At 46.2% G+C, this 18,789-nt stretch overlaps 1 protein-coding gene across 5 annotated transcripts in view; it reads left to right on the top strand.

The window, feature by feature from the left end:
- The window catches only part of Ripor2 (RHO family interacting cell polarization regulator 2), a 226,230-nt gene that overhangs the window by 188,886 nt on the left and 18,555 nt on the right, over positions 1-18,789 (top strand). For 4 of the 5 annotated variants that reach the window (XM_052157675.1, XM_052157677.1, XM_052157676.1 and 1 more), the window contains 4 exons: positions 4,704-5,372; positions 9,498-9,682; positions 13,438-13,606; positions 17,672-17,807. In XM_052157675.1, the coding sequence (XP_052013635.1) occupies positions 4,704-5,372; positions 9,498-9,682; positions 13,438-13,606; positions 17,672-17,807 (1,159 nt within the window). Of the gene's footprint in view, positions 1-4,703; positions 5,373-8,203; positions 8,956-9,497; positions 9,683-13,437; positions 13,607-17,671; positions 17,808-18,789 lie in introns of those variants that run through there. The other variant, XM_052157679.1, reaches the window with a different exon arrangement.

The following is an 18,789-nucleotide window of genomic DNA, read 5'->3' as shown; positions in this document are numbered from 1 at the left end:
TGGGCTGCCTGGAGTGAGGTGCTTGACCTCAGGGAGCCTGTGCATGCCGCCCAGCATGTCTCGTGTGTCTTGCCTGTCTTGCTTGCTGGGGAATGGTAACTGTCCTGTCCTGTCCTGTCCTGTCCTTGGGGTGGAAAGCATGGGCTTGCATGCAACTTTGTCACCGTCCTTTTCCAACAGTTCCTGGTTTTATGCTGTGATTTTTTTTCTCTGTGGTAACAAGATTTTCACTCTTAAAACATTTCTTTTTAAACAATTGTATTGGGGCCAGGGATGGAGCTCAGGTAGTAGAGTGCTTGAGGCCTGAATTCTAAACTCAGCACCACCTGAGCCAGATGTGCTAGTGTACTGATAACCTTGCACTCAGAAAGTAGAGGCAAGGGGGCCGGAAGTTCAAGGGCATCCTCCACTACATAGTGAGCTCCTGGGAATTGAGTTCCTATGGGAACAAAGAAAAAGAAAAGGAAAGGAGTTGCCTTCAGTTTACCACTAACCTCAGCCTTCTGAAAGCCAGCACTCAGGGACTTGGGAGGATTTGAGCCAACTTCCTTCACCATAGCTGCTGCTTTTTGTGAATTCCATCCTGCTCTAGTAATAAGAAGCCCCGGAATTCATAGGAATGTACCAGACAACCTATTTTTATGAATTCCATATTATATTTAAGAGAATATACAGACAAGTACACATACATAGTACATACAAAGTAAAGAAAGGACTTTAGCTAATACAATAATAACAACAATAATTGTTTGTTCACGAAGGTAAAAAGGACAACATAAATACCCATGGAGTTTCTGAGGAAAATAGGAAGAATGTATGGGGAAACATGTAAAAATAAAAATAATACCAAAACCCAATAGTCTGACACACTTGTACAAGTAACCGTTTGTGGATGTGATGACTACTCATGCTCCTGTCGGAGAGCGTGGAGGGCTACAGGAATGTTAACATTACTTGCCACTTGTGACAAAATACCTGACAAGAATCAACTTGAGGCAGAGTATATTGGGCCCAAATTTAAGGAGGCCATATCAGGGAAGCCATGGCGGCGAGCATATGACACAGCTATCACGCAGTGTGCTAGCGGTCAAGAACAGATGGACACTGGTCCTCAATTCACTTGCTCCTTTTATTCAGTCTGAGGTCCTGTCTCCTGGAATCCTGCCACCCACATTCAAGGTGGGTCTTCTCACCTCAATTAAACCTCTGTGCAAACTCAAGTTGACAATGAAGATCAGCCATCATGGGAGAATCGGTAGAAGTTGAACAGCGTAATTTAAGCAAGATTAGAAAACACTGGATTACTTTCTACAGTATTTGGGAAAACACAAAGGTCCTCAGGGTAGCCATTCCCATCTGCTCAAAGCCCACTGCACCAGACCCATTTCTCCCTCTCCACTCTGCCCTTTCTGTATGTCCCACGGCTCTGCAAATGTCCCACATTCTTTTCAGAACTCATATATGTCTCTTCTTCCTGTCCTCTGCCTCACCAATCTCCATGGCTGGGTTCTAGAACCATCTTTTCACTTGCTAGGACCTTGATCTCATGACATACTTTCCAATAAACCTTCTGTGAACCAAGGGAAAATCAATCCAGTCAAGGGTTAAGAAAGAATTCTGTGCCTATGTCCATGAAGATTATGATACCTGAAGACCAATGTGCAAGGTGTTGTGAGACCGTGACTGTTTGTAGTTTAAACTTCCAGAGGGATTACATCTCTGTGTTTGGAGCCATAAAAGCCTAAATGTTTTGAGAGAAAGGGGGTAAGCAATCTTGGGAAGCAAGTGGAATGGTTTTGCAGATATGCAGGGTAGTGGATTTTCTTAAGGCCAACAAGTAACCAGGTAGATATGCACGCACAGCTCTGTTTGGCTGTGTGCAAATCTCCCTGCCACTTTTAGAGCCCTGAGGCCATACTACCCCACTTTGACTTCCTTCTTGTGGGGTGCCTGTTGGTAGGTGTATATTCTTCATACACCATAAGTCCCTGGAAGTGGGGCATCTGAACTTAGTACAACTCAGTATTTGCCACTTAAGTAAGTGGCACCACCCAGCCCTCTGCTACAGCCCCTGAAGCAGCGAGAGGTGTGTGCACAGTTCAGGCGAGACTGCACAGGCCCTGCTGGAGAACATGAGCCTTCCGTAAAGGGCCTAAGGGGTCTTCAGAGATGGCCCAGCAGCTAGGACTCCAACCCTTCAACCACCAGTTCCCCACACTTTCCCTTTTATCTTTACTGGGGGTGTAAAGTATAGCAGACTGAGAGTTGAGGGAGGAACTCAGAGCAGAGAGGGGGATGTGTCCAAGAGTCTGTGGCCTCTGAGCTCAGAGGAAGGCAGCCTCTGTCCTTCAGTTTCCCCCACTCACTTGCTCACTCACTTGCTGGAATTGTTCACTGGGATCATTTGTACCATGGTTGTGAAAACTGTTGATTTTTATATATAATCAAAACAGACATGAGCTTAACGTTTACCACATATCCTTGAGTATCTGCAGGGAATTGATGCTAGGACCCAATTAGATGCCCAAATCCCCAGAGGCTCAAGCCCCGCACACCAAATGGCACAATGACCACATAGATGTGTATACCCCACATCCCTATACTCAGTCATCTCCTTATGAGCTAATGTATGAGTCCTAATGCAGTGTAACTGATGGGGAAATAGTTATCCTGTCATAGTGGATATTGGCAAGGAACACGTCTGTAGGTGGTCCAAGTTCGTCCCATCTGTGGTTGGTTGACTCTGCAATGTTTAGAATCGATGGGTGCAGAGGAATGACTGTTCTTCAAGAGCCCAATATGGAGGACCAGTGAGGTGGCTCAGTGGGAAAAAGTGCTTCCAGCACAAACTGACAACCTTAGATCAGTCACCGGTGTCCCTTAACCTCCACAGGGATACCTTAGTATACGCACAAACACAGACACACAAACACACATACATACTCACATACACACACTCACACACAGACACATACACAAACACACACAATCACATACACACATTCACAGACACATACAGACACACACATATACACAAACACACACACACACAATCACTTGTCATGCAAGCATGAGGAACTGAGTTTGGATATCCAGAACTCACAGAATGCCGGATATGGCAGTACCCATGTTTGTAATCCCAGTGTTTCTGTAGTGAGATGGGGGGTGTGGAGACAGGAGAATTATGAGAAGCTCACATGCCAGCTATCCTGCCAAACGCAGTGGTGAACTAGAGATCATATCTCAAACAAAGTAGAAGATGGTGACCAGTACTCAGGCTTGTCCTCTGACCCCCACACCCACGTTCATCTTCATCCACAACAGACACAAACAAAATACAATAAAATAAAACTTAGAATTTCAACCTGGAATATATGAAGAAAAAAAAAACTAATTTCTAAGAGACTAGTTTCAAATACCTAGAAAGCCTTGTCTATAGCCAACATACATGTGAACACAACACAACACGACACTGTAAATTTAGTTAAGACATCATCAGATTTTTATGTTTTTGCAATTTTAAAGACTCAACTGTGGAGTTCAAGACATGAATTTTGTAAAGTTTGTAGATGACAGTGACATACCATGGTGTCAAAAGTTTGGACACACCGGCCTGAGGAAAGACAGTGTAAGGATGCTCACTTTGAAATTGCTCTACTAATGACAGCAAGCTTGTCGTCTTAATTATCTGGAAACCTCTTCCTGTGTGAGCATTGAACCCAGGCTCACACATGCTGGGAGACTGTCTACTCATTGTGCTATCGGCCCAGTTCAGTCGCCTACTGTCTCTCTTCAGAGCTTCCTGAAGCCCAAAGGCAACCTGAGGCAGGGCTTACATGACAGAGAACTGTATTTCCAGAGATTTAGACACCTCCCCTCCCTCTCCCCTCCCCATCTTTCTCCCCTCCCCCTCCCCCTTCCTTTTCCCTTCCCCTCCTCCTCCCTACCCCATCCCTCGTTCTCCCTTTCGCCTCCCCCTTTCTTCCCTCTCTCTTTCCCCTCCCTTCCCCCCTCCCTCTCTTTTCCCTCCCTTCCCCCTCCCCCTCCCTCTCTTTCTCCTCCCTTCCCCTCCCCTCACTCTCTCTTTCACCTCCCCTTCCCTTCCCCTCCCCCTCCATCCCCCCAGGACTTGCCTTCTATGGGACAGATGTCCCACCCATCAGTGTCTTTCTTTTATTTCTACGGAAGCTAACCGCTAAACAAATGAATTTCAAAAGTTCAAGTTTTGTCAGCAGCTATTTTTCAAAAGATAATTGTTGAGAACTGATAACTGTTGAGAACTGAAGCCGAACAAAATATCCCATCCTAGGAGCAAAAGAACATGGAATGGCAAAGTCTTTTAAGATACACACACTCACACACTGTACACACACAAAAATAATAATAATAAAAAAGAAAAAGATGTGTAGTGCTATTCATAACAAAGGCTGCCAAGTACTGTGAGATCCTGGACTTCATAAAAACAAGCAGCGTCCCCACTCACTCTTAAAGTGCATGGGAAAAATGTCAAACCTAAGAATAGCACTGTGACCTTTCACCTAAATCCAATGGTGGAAACCATTTTTAATGGCTTGTTTTCCCTTTGCTTGCATATACACATATCAAATAAATTGGTAACATTCAAGCATTTTCGTATTAATTGCCTCCCCTCTGGTCTGGAGATGAACCATGCCAAATGTATCCTGTCATACCTCTCTCCACAGTCAAATCTGCCAGATGACATCTTTGAGAGTGGAAAGGCTGCAGAGGAGAAAAGGCCTCTGTCCCTCAGCTTCAGCGACCTGCAGGATGGAGACTGTGTCTTCACCTCCAGCTCGGCCACCTCTCCCTCCAGTTCACACTCGGCCCATCCAGAGATTACCATCACCCCTGCCGAGCTTACCCACAGCAGCCTGTCCTCACAGAACGAGGGCACCGAGGACAGCAGCTCGGCATCTTCCAGGAATTCCTTGGGCGAGGACCATGAGCGGAAGTCTCACCGGAAGAGTGACATGGCAGAGCCCAGGACGCCCGGTGTGGCGGCAAGGTCTGGAACCGAAAGCCTGTTTCTGGAGAACAGCGTTGCGGAGACTCTCCTGCAGGAGTCGGACGAGGCCTCTGAGCTCAAGCCCGTGGAGCTGGACACTTTTGAAGGAAACATCACAAAGCAGCTAGTGAAGAGGCTCACCTCAGCGGAGGGGCCCATCACTACCGACAAGCTCTTCTTCGAAGGCTCTGTTGGCAGCGAATCTGAGGCTGGCCGGTCCTTTCTCGATGGCAGCCTGGAAGAGGCCTTCAGTGGACTCTTCCTTGCATTAGATCCACACAAGGAGCAGTACAAAGAGTTCCGGGATCTGAACCAAGAAGTTACACGCTTGGATGATGTTCTCAAAGTAAGTACCTTTCTGAAAAAAAAAATCTGATTTGGTTTGGAAAAATGCATGCTAAGCCAACATTGCATTTAAGATAACAAACCCTGTCCTGTCACAGGACCAATGTGTACCTGCTACATAACTGGAGGTAATTCTTTAATTCCAGTTACATCTATCAGTTTTTATTTTTCTGATGATAAATCAGCTTAGCTAAATGGATAAGGACTTGGTTTATAAACTCTAAAAAAAAAAAAAAAGATCTAGGAATGGGCAGATGGCCCAGTGGCCTAGGGGTCTGGACAGTTAGTCATCCTTTAGTGACAGGTTCCTGAGAGGAAGGACCTGGGAGATGATAAGATAAAGAAGGTAGGTAACGTTGAGGTCAAGAGGTCTTGCACAAGTTATGTCTTATGCCAAGTAAATTTTTAAAGAAGTACAGCATCTCATATGGGCAGAGTTAGCAGAAACCTCTAATAGAGTGAGGGCGAGTCTGCGGGAAGCTAACCAGGCAGTGTTGCATGAAGGGAACCCAGAGTACCTCAAGTGAGCCACAAGCACACAGTGGCCAATAGGGAAGCACTGGAGTCTCAGGACCTGGAGCTCCGGCACCCCGGGGCCCTTACAGGCCTCGCCAAGAATTTCCTGGTTTTAGACAAGGAACTATATTCCTTCTCCATGCATCAGAGCCTCAAGGAAAGCCTTGGATCAGTGTGCCCCACCCTGACAGGGAAGAGTTTACCATGAAACCAGGAGGACCTGAGTTCAACCTCCAGAACCCACATAGAAATGGAACCAAACATTCAGGCATGGCTTGCAATGCCAGAAATCCCAGAAGCAGGTGGACTGCTGTAATTTACCGGCCAGGCAGTCTGGTCTACTCGGTGAGTTCCACGCCACACAACGACTCTGGCTCAAAACAAGATGGAACCTCAAAAAGCAACACTAGAGAATGACCTCTGCCCTACATATGCACACTTGCACAGACATGGAGACACACACACCACGTGCATGCATTTCTTCGTGTACTTGTATACACATATCCCCCAGTATCTCCACAAGCATATGAAGTCTAAATATGAAATACTGGTGTTTGTTCATCATGGTTTCAAAAATCTACTGGTTAGGATTCTTCTGTGGGCACCAGGAAAGTGGGGAAATTAGCCCCAAGGTGAGGAGCCATCCTCTCGTCTCACAGTGCCACCAGCTAAAGGTAGTTCATCGTGAATTTAACTTAAATCAGCAAGCTGAGACCTCAAAGCAATCACCTTTGCTCATGTACTAGAAGTCAGGGAACCAAAACATTCTAACAGGCAGTTTCCTCTGGCCCTGGTGGCCAGATAGGGCCCAGGTGTGAAGGCAGAAGGGAGAGTTGATGCCCACTCAAGGGGGGAATCATATCACGGCTACATCAGAGTGTGGCTGTCGGTGCCTGACACACAGGTAGAAACTCTTCTTAAATGTGGCGTGGGGAGACAAGACCACAGGGTCATTGACCTTCCCTCCCTGCTCTCGCTGTTTGGTCGCTTAGGATTCCTCAAGGGATAAATAAGCTTGAAAATTCCCTTCAGCAAGCTGAGAGCCAGCCCATAAGAGGCCCCCTGGTCCCTTTGTAAGATGGTTTTACGTGGCCTTTGCAGTGACATCAGGAGCTACATACACTCTCACAACGTTCTGACCATCTCCTTTCTCTCCATTTGCTCACACTGACCTAGCTCCAGACGAGGTTTGTGTCTGAGCAAATGATGAATTACACCCTCTGACACTCTATGTCCTCTAGCGTCACTATAGTTCTGTTCTAGAAAGAACCTCCAAGAAGCAGGAAAGGGTGCTTAGAATCTGTTCTCTGTAGCACACAGCCCAAAAATATGCACATAGAACCCAAGCATGAAGGACACGTGGATGGCACTGTGTCATGCATCTCTTCTGCATGATTGGTCCACTGTCAATCAAAAGGTGTTCCTCTCTAAGAGCTGAAACACTTGGCCATCCTAAAGAAGGTACCCTTGAGGCAAGACAGCAGTTGGGCTTAATCTTTGTTGAGAGGGGTAAGGGTTCAACAGCCCCCGAGTCTAAGGTACTGATTAGTAGCTTGGCTTATCAGGATACCCTGGGCTCATTATCCACCCATCTTATAAAACCTTGGTGGTCTCTGAGTTCTTTCTGGCTCAGCCTGCTCTTGTCCAGTTCTGTCCCAAGACCATCCTAGTGAAATCCTCAACCACCTGTCTTTTTGCTGTGACCAATGTTTGAAGCCATCATTGAGTTATGTACAAGATCTTGTTACACAGTGGGCTGGCTTAAGAAAGACTCAAGGAATGGGGAGATGGCTCAACGGTTAAAAGTACTAACTATTCTTCCAGAGGTCCTGAGTTCAATTCCCAGCAACCACATGCTGGCTCATAATCATCTGTAATGGGATCGGATGCCCTCTTCTGGCGTGTCTGAAGTGTACTCATATAAATACAGTAAATAAGCTGGGCGGTGGTGGCGCACGCCTTTAATTTCAGCACTTGGGAGGCAGAGGCAGGTAGATTTCTGAGTTCGAGGTCAGCCTAGAGTACAGAGTGAGTTCCAGGGCAGCCAGGGCTACACAGAGAAACGCTGTCTTGAAACAAAAAACAAAAAACAAAAAAATAAATAAATACAGTAAATAAATGAATGAATAAAAAAAGAAATAAAGAAAGAATCATTTTTTAAAACAGAAAAGAAAGGAGACTCATAGACAGGCCTGATAAACACGTTTCCCTTTTCTCCCTGACAATGATCAACAGCATCAATGGGAGCATAGGTCTGGGGCAAGTGGCTTTCGCCAGACACAGCTCTCTCTTTTTCTTCCTCCTTCACGTTCCTAGGATGCTAAACATCTTGAGGATCAGAGACTCAATGATGCTGCTTCCCGGATGGAGATCACAGAGGGTGAATGAGACAACCGTGATTTAAAAGACTGAAAGACATTTCCCCATGTGCTTCTGTGCCACCCCAAGTCTCTGGGACAGATCCCCGCAAGGCCCTTCCTACCTTGTGCTAAGAATCAGCAAGGGCATCCTCCTAGCCGGACAGAGGATATGTAGAGTGTCTTCTTTGCAAGACTTGTCCTGTTCAACCCACCTCACGCCCTCTTGAATATGTGGATCTGCTTCTCTTTCTCTAGGCCAAAGCCACTAGCATAGCAGTCAGCTGTGCTTGGTCATGTCCTACAACCTGCCTAGAAGGAACCTGTCCCCATGATCCCAGGGCCTGGACAGAGGGGTGGTGGGACTCATTCCTTCCCAGGCAGACGTCCAGGGCATCAGGATTATTATCCCATCATGCCCAAGTCACTCATTTCCCCAGGGTGTTCAGAAAAGAAAAAGCGTCCTTGAATGGGACATGGCGATGTGGGGCTTCCTGCCTAGGCAGCGTAGAGCAGGTGTATTTGAGCAGTTTCCTTTCCTGGAGTTCATTTTTGTCAATTCTTTACAGCATGCTTTCGACAGAGAGCTCCAGGCATGGTGCTTTGTCGCTTGTTAGCAGACTCTGGTTCTGGTTAACAGTTAGCAGTGGCTCAGTGGCTTTCAAAATTTGTCTGCTGGGTTGGATTTAAAACGAATCTTTTTTTTTTTTTTTAAGAGTCTCATTATTTTCCCTAGGCTGGTCTTGAATGCATGAGATCGAACGGCGCTCTCAGCTTAGCCTCCTGAGTGCCTGGGGCTGCCGTGTGCTACGGCACCCAGCGTGGTCATTTCTGTTTGATTTGGTGGTGAGCACTACACCAAAGGAACATGTCACTTCTGTTTCCCAAGATTGCAAAGTTTCATTTTTTAAAAGTTTTTATAGTGATGCAACTTCAGAGGTAGATCTGCCAATATTCCAGAACCCTCAGTGACCCTCAGTGATACCCAGTGACTCTCAGTGACACTCAGTGACCGACTTACCTCCAGTCCTGTTTCTCCTATCCTTCCTTCTGAATTCTGTTAAAACAATTCACACATGGTGTGCCATTGTTTCTGTGGTTGTACTTCTTTGTCTCAAGATGAAGACTAAATGCCAACCAAAAATAAAGGCTTGGAAAACTCTAAGAAAGTGTCACGTTTCCCACGGGTGCCATGAGTCCTGCCAGTCCCCCTGGTATGTTGATGGTCTCCTTGGTACCTTCTGCCTTTGCAGTGCAAGCCGGCTGGCAGCCACAGCAGGTCTTCCAGCCTAAGTCTGACGGTTGAGAGTGCTTTAGAAAGCTTTGATTTCCTCAACACCTCTGACTTTGACGAAGAAGAAGAGGACGGTGATGACGTCTGCCACGTTGGAGGAGGAGCGGACTCCGTGTTTTCAGACACTGAGACTGAGAAGAGTGGGTAAGTGTGCAGACACCACGGGCTTGTGTTTCCCCAGTCACAGCTGGTGCAGTCACCCTTCGCTACAGGCAGGGCTGGCAGTGCACATCTTCAAGAGGGCACAATCCTTGCTGTCATGTCCAACTACATGCGGCCCAAGACAGCCATGAGTGCTGCCCAACACCAAACCATAAACTTACCTAAGACACTACAGCATGCTTTGTAGTTTTTGTTGGTGTCGAGATTGCATGGTTCTTTGGGCACGGACTTTGTACGGACGACATTGAGCCACAAATGTCCAAAGGTTGGGCACACTTGCAGGGTGACTCGATAGGCAGTTCCTTTTAAGGGTTAAGTGCAGCTTCTAATTATCACTGACCGATTGGAGGTTGCATAGGGAACAGAAATCCCTTTTGTTTGTTTCTTAGAAGCATCTGTGTGATTCGTGTACACAGGCATGTGTGGTGTGGGGTGAAGGGTCTACACTGCAGGGCATCATAATTAACCGAGTCAGGTGGCCCAGACTTGGACACCCTGCCCCTGCTCTGTACCCCCTGTACTTCCAGAGCCTCAGTTTGCTGAGCTCTGTTTTCCCAGCATCCTTCCCTCCTTCATTACAACTCATCTCTGCGTGAGGTTGGAATCACTGGTGCTCAGCCCAAAGCCGAGTTCCCTATAATGTAAGATGGAGGCTGGCACGCCCGCCGTTTGATCTACATCCCTCCAGGTAGGAAGCGTGTCACCTTCTCCATAAGGTGTCCTCCTAGAGCCAAACCAGTGTTCTTAGTGCCAGATCCTGGGCCCACTTTGTGATTTCAAATGAAACAAGAGAAGCTTGATGGCCAGTGTCCACCTTCTAGGAAAGAATCCTCTGCCTTTACCTTTTGGACAACAGAAGTGACATATACAGGTTTTCAAGTTATAGCAAAGTTGCCTGTCCAACATTATAGAGCCACCAGTGAAGTGCTATTGTTTTTAGTTTGGGTAGTATTATTGTTACTGGAGGGGGTTTCTTCTCCAAAACAAGACCAAGTGCATGTGTGTAAACAAAAGCACGAGAACAGAAATTTATTTCTTGAGCAACCAGAATAAAAAGAACTGAAATTCAGGATACTTAATATTTAATGTATAGCTCTGCATGCTACATTGAGTGGTTTTTTTTTTTTTGCTTGACTGAATTTGCAAAATATTTCTTCTCTTACATTTTTGCATATACTTGTTAGCTTTTGCTGTACAATATCACCTCTTTTATACATTCTATGTATGTCAGCCTAAATTGGATCCCTGACACCAAAATGTGGAAGGAGAGATCCAACTGGACAGAGTTGTCCTCTGACCTCCAGGTGCATGCCACAGCACATGTGCCCCTCTCTTACAAACACAAATGATAATAAGGTTTTTTTTTTTTCAGCAGAATTAATGTATAGGAAAGGCATACCAAATGATTCTAAAGTATAGAAAAAAGTTCCAGCCAGGTGGTGGTGGCACTCACCTTTAATCCCGGCACTCAGGAGGCAGAGGCAGGCGGATCTCAGAGAGTTCAAGGCCAGCCTGGTCTACAGAGTGTGTTCCAGGACAGCCGGGGGAACATAGAGAGAACTTGTCTCAAAAGAGCAAACAGGAACAAAAAAGTTCCTTTTTCCCCAAATTCTATTTTTGCTATTTTTCTTGGATGGAGAATATTCTACCCTATTGAATATTGGAACATATTATTAATTATAATGACTACAACATCATGATTTTTTATGTAAACATTGAATACACTGAAAAAAGAGATATGGTGTGGTGGTTTTATCCCCTCGATTGTGATGAATTGTCTCAATGGCATTCAAGAATGTCACTTTGGGAACTAGAAAAGCTATTAGCTTTGTGTCTTCTTTCAAACCTGTGTCCATCCATCACCTGCACTCAGCCCTCCTTGCCTCCTAATGTTTAGCCTTCCTTCTTTTCTTTCTGCATTTTATACTTGTCTCCTGTGCATATTTGTTTATATCTGTGTATCTGTATTTATTATTGGGTAGGTTCTGCATATGAGAAACATGTGACTTCTTTTTCTTTCTGAGACTGTGTAAACTTGCTTAGTATTATATATTCACTGTCTAAATCCATCCATTTTCCTGCAAAATTTGTGATTATATCTTTCTTTAGAGCTGAAATATGTGATACTATTTTTATTACCCATTCATCTACTGACGGACAACTAGTTTGGTTCCAATCCTTTGCTATAACAGATAGAGCAGCAGCTGTTTGTAGTTCTAACTCTCTTCTGGATTTTTCAGATTGGTGGTGAGTAGGTGCATACAGAAATACTCAATAATAAACGTGTGAAGTGTAAAGCCCACAGCATCAGGATTCCTGTTCTATCTGCTTCCTTGAGATAGATAGACTTTAGCTCTGGTTAATTTTGGTGTTTAATGGTTTTAATTTACAAGGCTGTTATAATGAAGTTTATATTTTAAAAGAAAGGAATTCACTAGGTGGTGGTGGCACATACTGCCATCACTCAGAAGGCAAAGAGAGGCTGATTTATGTGACATGGAGGCCAGATTGGTGTACAGTGCAAGTTCCAGGACAGCCAGAGCTACACAAGGAAACCCTGTCTTAAAAATAAATAAATACATACAAATAAAAATAAGAAAGAAAAGAAATTTCATTTTTAAAAAGAAAATTCTATATACCCAGATCATATAATAATCAAATAACCCAAATAGAAATAAGACTTATTTGTAAACTTGAAACCCATAAAATATAACAAAATACATGTCCATTGGATAAAGAATAAACTGGCCATAGTGAACTCCACCTGTAATCCCAGCACTTAGAAGCTGGCAGCAGGAAATCAGGAAGCTGAGGTGACTCAGGGCCATGTCTCAGAAAGAGAAGGGAAGAAAGAAAATTAGAGCCAGGTGGTGGTGGCACATGCCTTCAATCCCAGCATTTGGGAGGCAGAGGCAGGCGGATTTCTGAGTTCGAGGCCAACCTGGTCTACAGAGTGAGTTCCAGGACAGCCAGAGCTGCACAGAGAAACCCTGTCTCGAAAAAACCAAAAAAAGAAAGGAAGGAAGAAAGGAAGGAAGGAAGGAAGGAAGGAAGGAAGGAAGGAAGGAAGGAAGGAAGGAAGAAAGAAAGAAAGAAAGAAAGAAAGAAAGAAAGAAAGAAAGAAAGAAAGAAAGAAAGAAAGAAAATTAGATAGCATATCAAATTGTAATGTGAGTGTCCGCGTTGCTATAACTTTAGACAGTGTGGCAGTGCATTTAAAGAGAACAGGGAAAACAGGACAGAGCCGAGAGCTACACAGCCAGTCTCCCCTTCTGCCTGTTCACAGCACTGTCACAGCACAGCAGCTTTTTTCCCCTTGTCTTAAAGTATTTGGTATGAGGCCATGGCCAGGCCTGCGAGATCCTTCTTTCCTGAGATCACTCATAGAGGTCCACAGACAGAGCTGCTGAACCCAGGGAAGCTGGCAGAACCCCTGTCCACAGGGCGGGCCAGCAAAGTGGGTGCAGAAGGAGGGCACAGCTCAAAGGCTTCCCAGGGAAGCTGCTTCACAAAGAGCTCCCTGTGCTCAGAAAGCCAACAGCGGCCTTTGTTTGCACGGCCTTTTGATACTTAGGCAAACTGGCAACCTCGCTGAAATAAGTGATTTTGGAAAGGTAGCTCTGCTTTTGAAAGCAGACCAGGGAAGGACTGATTTCAATGGGGACCACATTCAACTTGGCCTGTGGTTTGTGGCACAGAAAGAAAGGGCTCAGGTTTCACCCACCTTCCTGTTTCAGTTACAGGTCAGTTCACCCGGAAGCCAGGGGCCACCTTAGCGAGGCCCTGACAGAAGACACGGGCGTAGGGACCAGTGTGGCAGGAAGCCCGCTTCCACTCACCACGGGAAATGAGAGCCTGGACATCACCATAGTGAAACATCTGCAATACTGCACCCAGCTCGTTCAGGTAGGCCGTGTGGGGTGTGGGAGGTGGGGTGTGGGAGGTGGGGTGTGGGAGGTGGGGTGTGGGAGGTGGGGTGAGGGAGGTGGGGTGTGGGCCAGAAAGGTGGTGCATGGGGTGTGTTTTAGCTTTGCCAAGGAAATGAGAGTTCAGAAGTAAGAGAATGTGGCTGTTTTGATTTGAACCAAGTCATAAACTTGATGAACACAACCCTTTCTTAAGCCTGGGTTTTCAGTTTTCAGTTAAATTAGAGCTTCAGACTACAGTGGGTACCAGGCAGAGTATGGTCAGAGCTCACATCCAAAGCGCCAGGGAGTGAAGGAGAGGATTCAACAAAGGAAGACGAAGGTGCCATCCATAGGCAGAGTTGGGGAACAGTGCTAACTAAGTAGATATTATGGGATGTCTAGTTCACGTCCCACCACATGTTGCACTAAGAGCAATGCACTACTGAAGCAGGTTATGGTTCCCCAAAATGGTGAACAAGAAAATTTCTTTCTGTTTAAAACAGAGTCTTATGCAAACCAGGCTGGTCCTCAAACCCACTATAGAGCTGAGGCTAGTCTTGAACTCTTGACCCTCCTGCCGCTACCTCCCAAGAGCTGAGGTTGCAGGCTAGCTTGGAGTAGTAATTTTATTTTATTTTATTTTATTTTTGGTTTTTGGAGACAAGGTTTCTCTGTATAGCCCTGGCTGTCCTGGAACTCTCTCTGTAGACCAGGCTGGCCTCAAACTCAGAAATCCACCTGCCTGTACCTCCCAAGTGCTGGGATTAAAGGCGTGTGCCACCATGCCCGGCTGGACTAGTAATTTTAATGAGCAATGGGAAGGGGCGTTCCTCCAGGTCACCCCCTCACCACCTAGCACTCACACTGGAACACCATGGGTAAATCTTCCTTCTCGTTTTCCATTGCAAGCTGTGCAGCACCTGAGGTGTTCCAGAAGCAAATGCTTTGAAGGCCTTTTGCAGCAGGAAAGCTTTCAGCTGTCCTGAACGGGGCACTTTCCCGGGGGCCTGGATTTAAGTGCTTCCTCCTTGCCTGGCTGCTTGTCTTCTCACTGCTGTGATCTGTTCCCAGATGGCTTGGGTGTATGTGAAGCAGGAAGGAACACAGAAGCCATTGTAATCGTAGCTTTACAGAAATCGGCCGCTCAGACAGGCTGCAGTGAGAAGAGGAAGGGTGTCCCTGTGCCAGCCAAAAACCAGGAGGCAGGGAGAGGACAGAAGGGCAGGGGCTGGGCTTCCGAGGGGCTGGGCAGCATTAGTCACACACTTATAGGAATATAGGGCTGGAGAGATGGCTCAGTGGTTAAGAGCACTGACTGCTATTCCAGAGGTCCTGAGTTCAAATCCCAGCAATCACATGGTGGCTCACAACCATCTGTAATGAAATCTGATGCCTCTTCTGAAGACAGCTACAGTGCACTTATGTATAATAGATAAATAAACCTTTAAAAAAAAACAAGGAAATATAGAAGAATATGATTTTCTCCAACAAATAAATAGCTTTCTGAGCATAGTAAAACATGCCAAAAATTCCAGCACTGGGCAGATAGACCTAGAGGATTCAGAGTTCAAGACAAGCCTGGGCTATATAGCAAGACATTGACTCAAAGGAAGGAACCACCTGATGGGGAAACTGAGGCATGGAGGTGCTGTGCTCATATGCTGTGGGAAATGGGCTGGCTGTCAAAATCCTTGCCTCTGGGCAGACCTGAGCTCTGTTTGCAGAGCCGTTGAAGTGTTTATGTTATAATCAGAACTCTCAAACAGCCTCACACAGGCAGTTTTCTCTGTTAAGCAAAGGGATCCAGATGTGGTGCTCATGCCTACAGTCCCAGCACTTGCAAGGCTGAGATAGGAGGATCGCTACACATCTGGGGCCAGCCTGGGCTAGAGTTGGACCCTTTGGGGCCTATAATTATCTTCTCTGACTCTGATAATGCGCTAGGCAAACCACCAGCCAGCCTTTGAGAGCTTTCTTGTGAAACCTACAAGAGGTCTCTTCCATGGAGGGGGTAAGGTTGATCAGCGTGCAGTAGTCAGGGTGCTATCTATTCCTTTCTAGCAGGACCATGAAGGACAGTCCAACTTGCTGGTGGAGCAGATCTGTGCTAAAAACAAAAAAAATTTAAAAAATTTTTAAAAATGTGTAATTTTATGGAAAAAGATGTGTGTACTGAAGGAGTGAGAATTACAAACCCCATTTCTCACTTGCTGTCACCCCACAATCCTGGTGTTTCCTATCACTTAGTTTATATCATTGCAGGAAGTTATAAAACAGGCATTCTGCTAGCTTATTGCACTTCTCCTTTAGAAATGCGTCATGTGTCTACTGTGCCTGCTCACAGGAAAGATACTGGTGTGTAGCTGATAGATTTATGTTTCGTTTTGATTTTTGTTTTGTAGCCCAAGCTGACTTAGAACTTAACTGCGGGCTGGAGAGATAGCTCAGTGGTTAAGAGCACTGAATGCTCTTCCTCGAGGTCCTTAATTCAAATACTAGCAACCACATGGCGGCTCACAACCATCCGTAATGAGATCTGACGCCCTCTTCTGGGGTGTCTGAAGACAGCGACAGAGTACTTACATATAATAAATAAACCTTTGGGGGGAAAAAAAGACCTTAACTGTGCTGAGGCTGGCCTCGACCTGATCTTCTGCCTCTATTCCCTAAGTTTTGGGACTATAGGCATACACTAGCACACTTGCATAACTGTTAGACTTTGAAGTTTGAGAATGCCATTTATTTTATGGTTGGGTGATCTAGACAGTGTGGCATGGCAGTGTCATTGTCATCCCTGCCTGCCAGGTAACCTGGACAGCTCCCAAGGGCAGAAGGAGCAGAGCCAATGAGCAACGAGCTCCTTAGGTCCCCTCCTGTCTCAGAGCTGCTTTCCTGGCCCCCTGCACACAGGCAAAGCCGATCCCTGTTTGCGTGGCCTTGGGCCGGTTACTTACCCTGGGTGTGCCTCTGTCACAAAGTGTCTTCTGTCAACAGATGGAGACGTTAATAGAGCTCACCAGGTGGTGGTGCACGCCTGTAATCCCAGTACTCTGGGAGGCAGAGGCAGGTGGATCTCTGAGTTCGAGGCCAGCCTGGTCTACAGAGTGAGTTCCAGGGCTACACAGAGAAACCCTGTCTTGAAAAACCCAAATCCAAAAAAAAAAAAAAATAGAGTTCACCTCATCAGGTCACCAGGGGACATGTGTGAACTGTATAGGGCTCAGAGTGACACCAGGAATACCGACAGCGCTCTTGGATTATACTGGGATAGCTCTGACTACAAGAATGACCATATAATATGCTCTTAATTTTCAGCTTGGAAACAAGGAAATAAAAACTGTACAGTGAAAAACCCAAACACTCATGAAACCCCTTTCTGCTCACCCACCAGGTCACAGCTATCTTTAAGGAGATTGAAATTTATATAGAACAATGGGCAGAGCTGAGCGTGGAGTTTATACCAATAATCCCAGCATTTGGGAAGCTAAGGAGTTTGAGGGTAGCCTGAGCTACATAGTTTCAGGCCAGTCTGAAGCACATGGTAGACCGTGTCTCAAAAAAAGAAAGAAAGAGAGAGGGGGAGAGAGAGAGAGAGAGAGAGAGAGAGAGAAAGAAAGAAAGAAGAAAGAAAGAAAGAAAGAAAGAAAGAAAGAAAGAAAGAAAGAAAGAAAGAAAGAAAGAAAGAAAGAAAGAAAGAAAGAAAGAAAGGGAGAGAGGAGGGAGGGAGGGAGAGAGAAGGAGGGAGAGAGAAAGAAGGAGGGAGAGAGAAAGAAGGAAGGAGAGAGAAAGAAGGAGGGAGGGAGAGATGGAGGGAGGAAGAGAAGGAGAGAGAATGCAAAATTCACAATAACTTGACGTTCTGCCACTGAGAAAGTTCCAGAACATATACATGTATGAAAAAGCTTGAAAATAACAAAAACAGGTGTGATTTGGTGAACCGGCAGACACTGAGGTCCAGTGACAGGGCCTGTCAGAGCTCTGCCTCGGCAACCTCTTCGGGAAGGGCACCGAGGGGAAGGTCACTGCCCGACATCATTGAAAAGGCTTTTATTTGTCTTGTCAGCAAATCGTCTTCTGTAGCAAAACCCCCTTTGTGGCAAGGAGTCTCTTGGAGAAGCTGTCGAGGCAGGTCCTTGTGGTGCAGAAGCTGGCAGCAGTGAGTGACGAGAACCTCGGGAACATCACCTCCGTGGTGGAAGGTAAGCCCACCACCTGCAGGCCATCCCTGGAACCAAAGCACGCCCGACTATGCATGCTCACCGGAACTCGACATGCAGAGTGTGTGCCAGCCTCAATCTCTCTGAGCATGTGTCTGATGCGGAACTTTGGGGGACGGCTCAGTGTGCAAAGGTCAGACATCATTCATTAGGAGCCACCCACCTTGGTTTTTGAAACAGAATCTCTCACTAGCCTGATGCGCACTAGGCTAGCCAGCCAGCAAGCCCCAGGGAGCCTCTTGTCTCTGTCCCCTCTCCCCAGCACTGAGGTTACAAGCACTGTGTAACCAGCTTTTTAACTGTGGGTCCCAGGGTTCAAACTTGGGTCCTTGTGCTGTCAAGACAAACATTTTACCAGTTGAGCTGTTCTTCAGCTTCACAGCAGAGTATGACATGCAGTATCGATAACCTTGACTTTTTGTGATCTGGCCTCTGGACTCTTATGTAAAGGCAAGGGCTTGTCTTTTGCACACCAGATATAAACGGAAACAGAGGCTTCTGGGTAATCTTTAACTGAGCCTAAACAGAAGCTGAGGTTCTCTCTATACATCTCTGCCTTGTTGTCTATTCCTGCTAAGAGCAGGTGACCTTGCCAGGTGTCTAAAAGGTGTGAGAAACGGCAGATATTCGGGCTGCGGTTGCCTTGTGTCCCATGCACTACTACAGCCTCTTCCTGACCACAGCCCCTGACAAGTATGATTGTGAGCACGTGCCGCCTGCCCATGCTGTCTGCTTGGACTGACCTGGGAGCCACAGGGCAGGGAAAGGTTCCTTCAGCAAACCCTGCCATGTCCCAGCCCCTCCAAGGGCTTCCCCTAAAGTCTGCATTGCTGACCCTACATGGCTTTTTTGCTATAAAATCACAGGAGTTAAATGTGGTCAGCCCAGGGCAGAGTAGCTGTGCCTGCTGTCTTTGAGAACAAACAGCTGAGTATCCACTGTGTTCTCTTTGCCTGCCAGGGAG

This window comes from Apodemus sylvaticus, chromosome 14 (genome assembly GCF_947179515.1).
Source record: "Apodemus sylvaticus chromosome 14, mApoSyl1.1, whole genome shotgun sequence".
In the NCBI taxonomy this organism is placed as follows: Eukaryota; Metazoa; Chordata; class Mammalia; order Rodentia; family Muridae; genus Apodemus; species Apodemus sylvaticus.
Note: the sequence above shows the minus strand (reverse complement) of the source record. Positions and strands in the feature narration are given on the sequence as shown.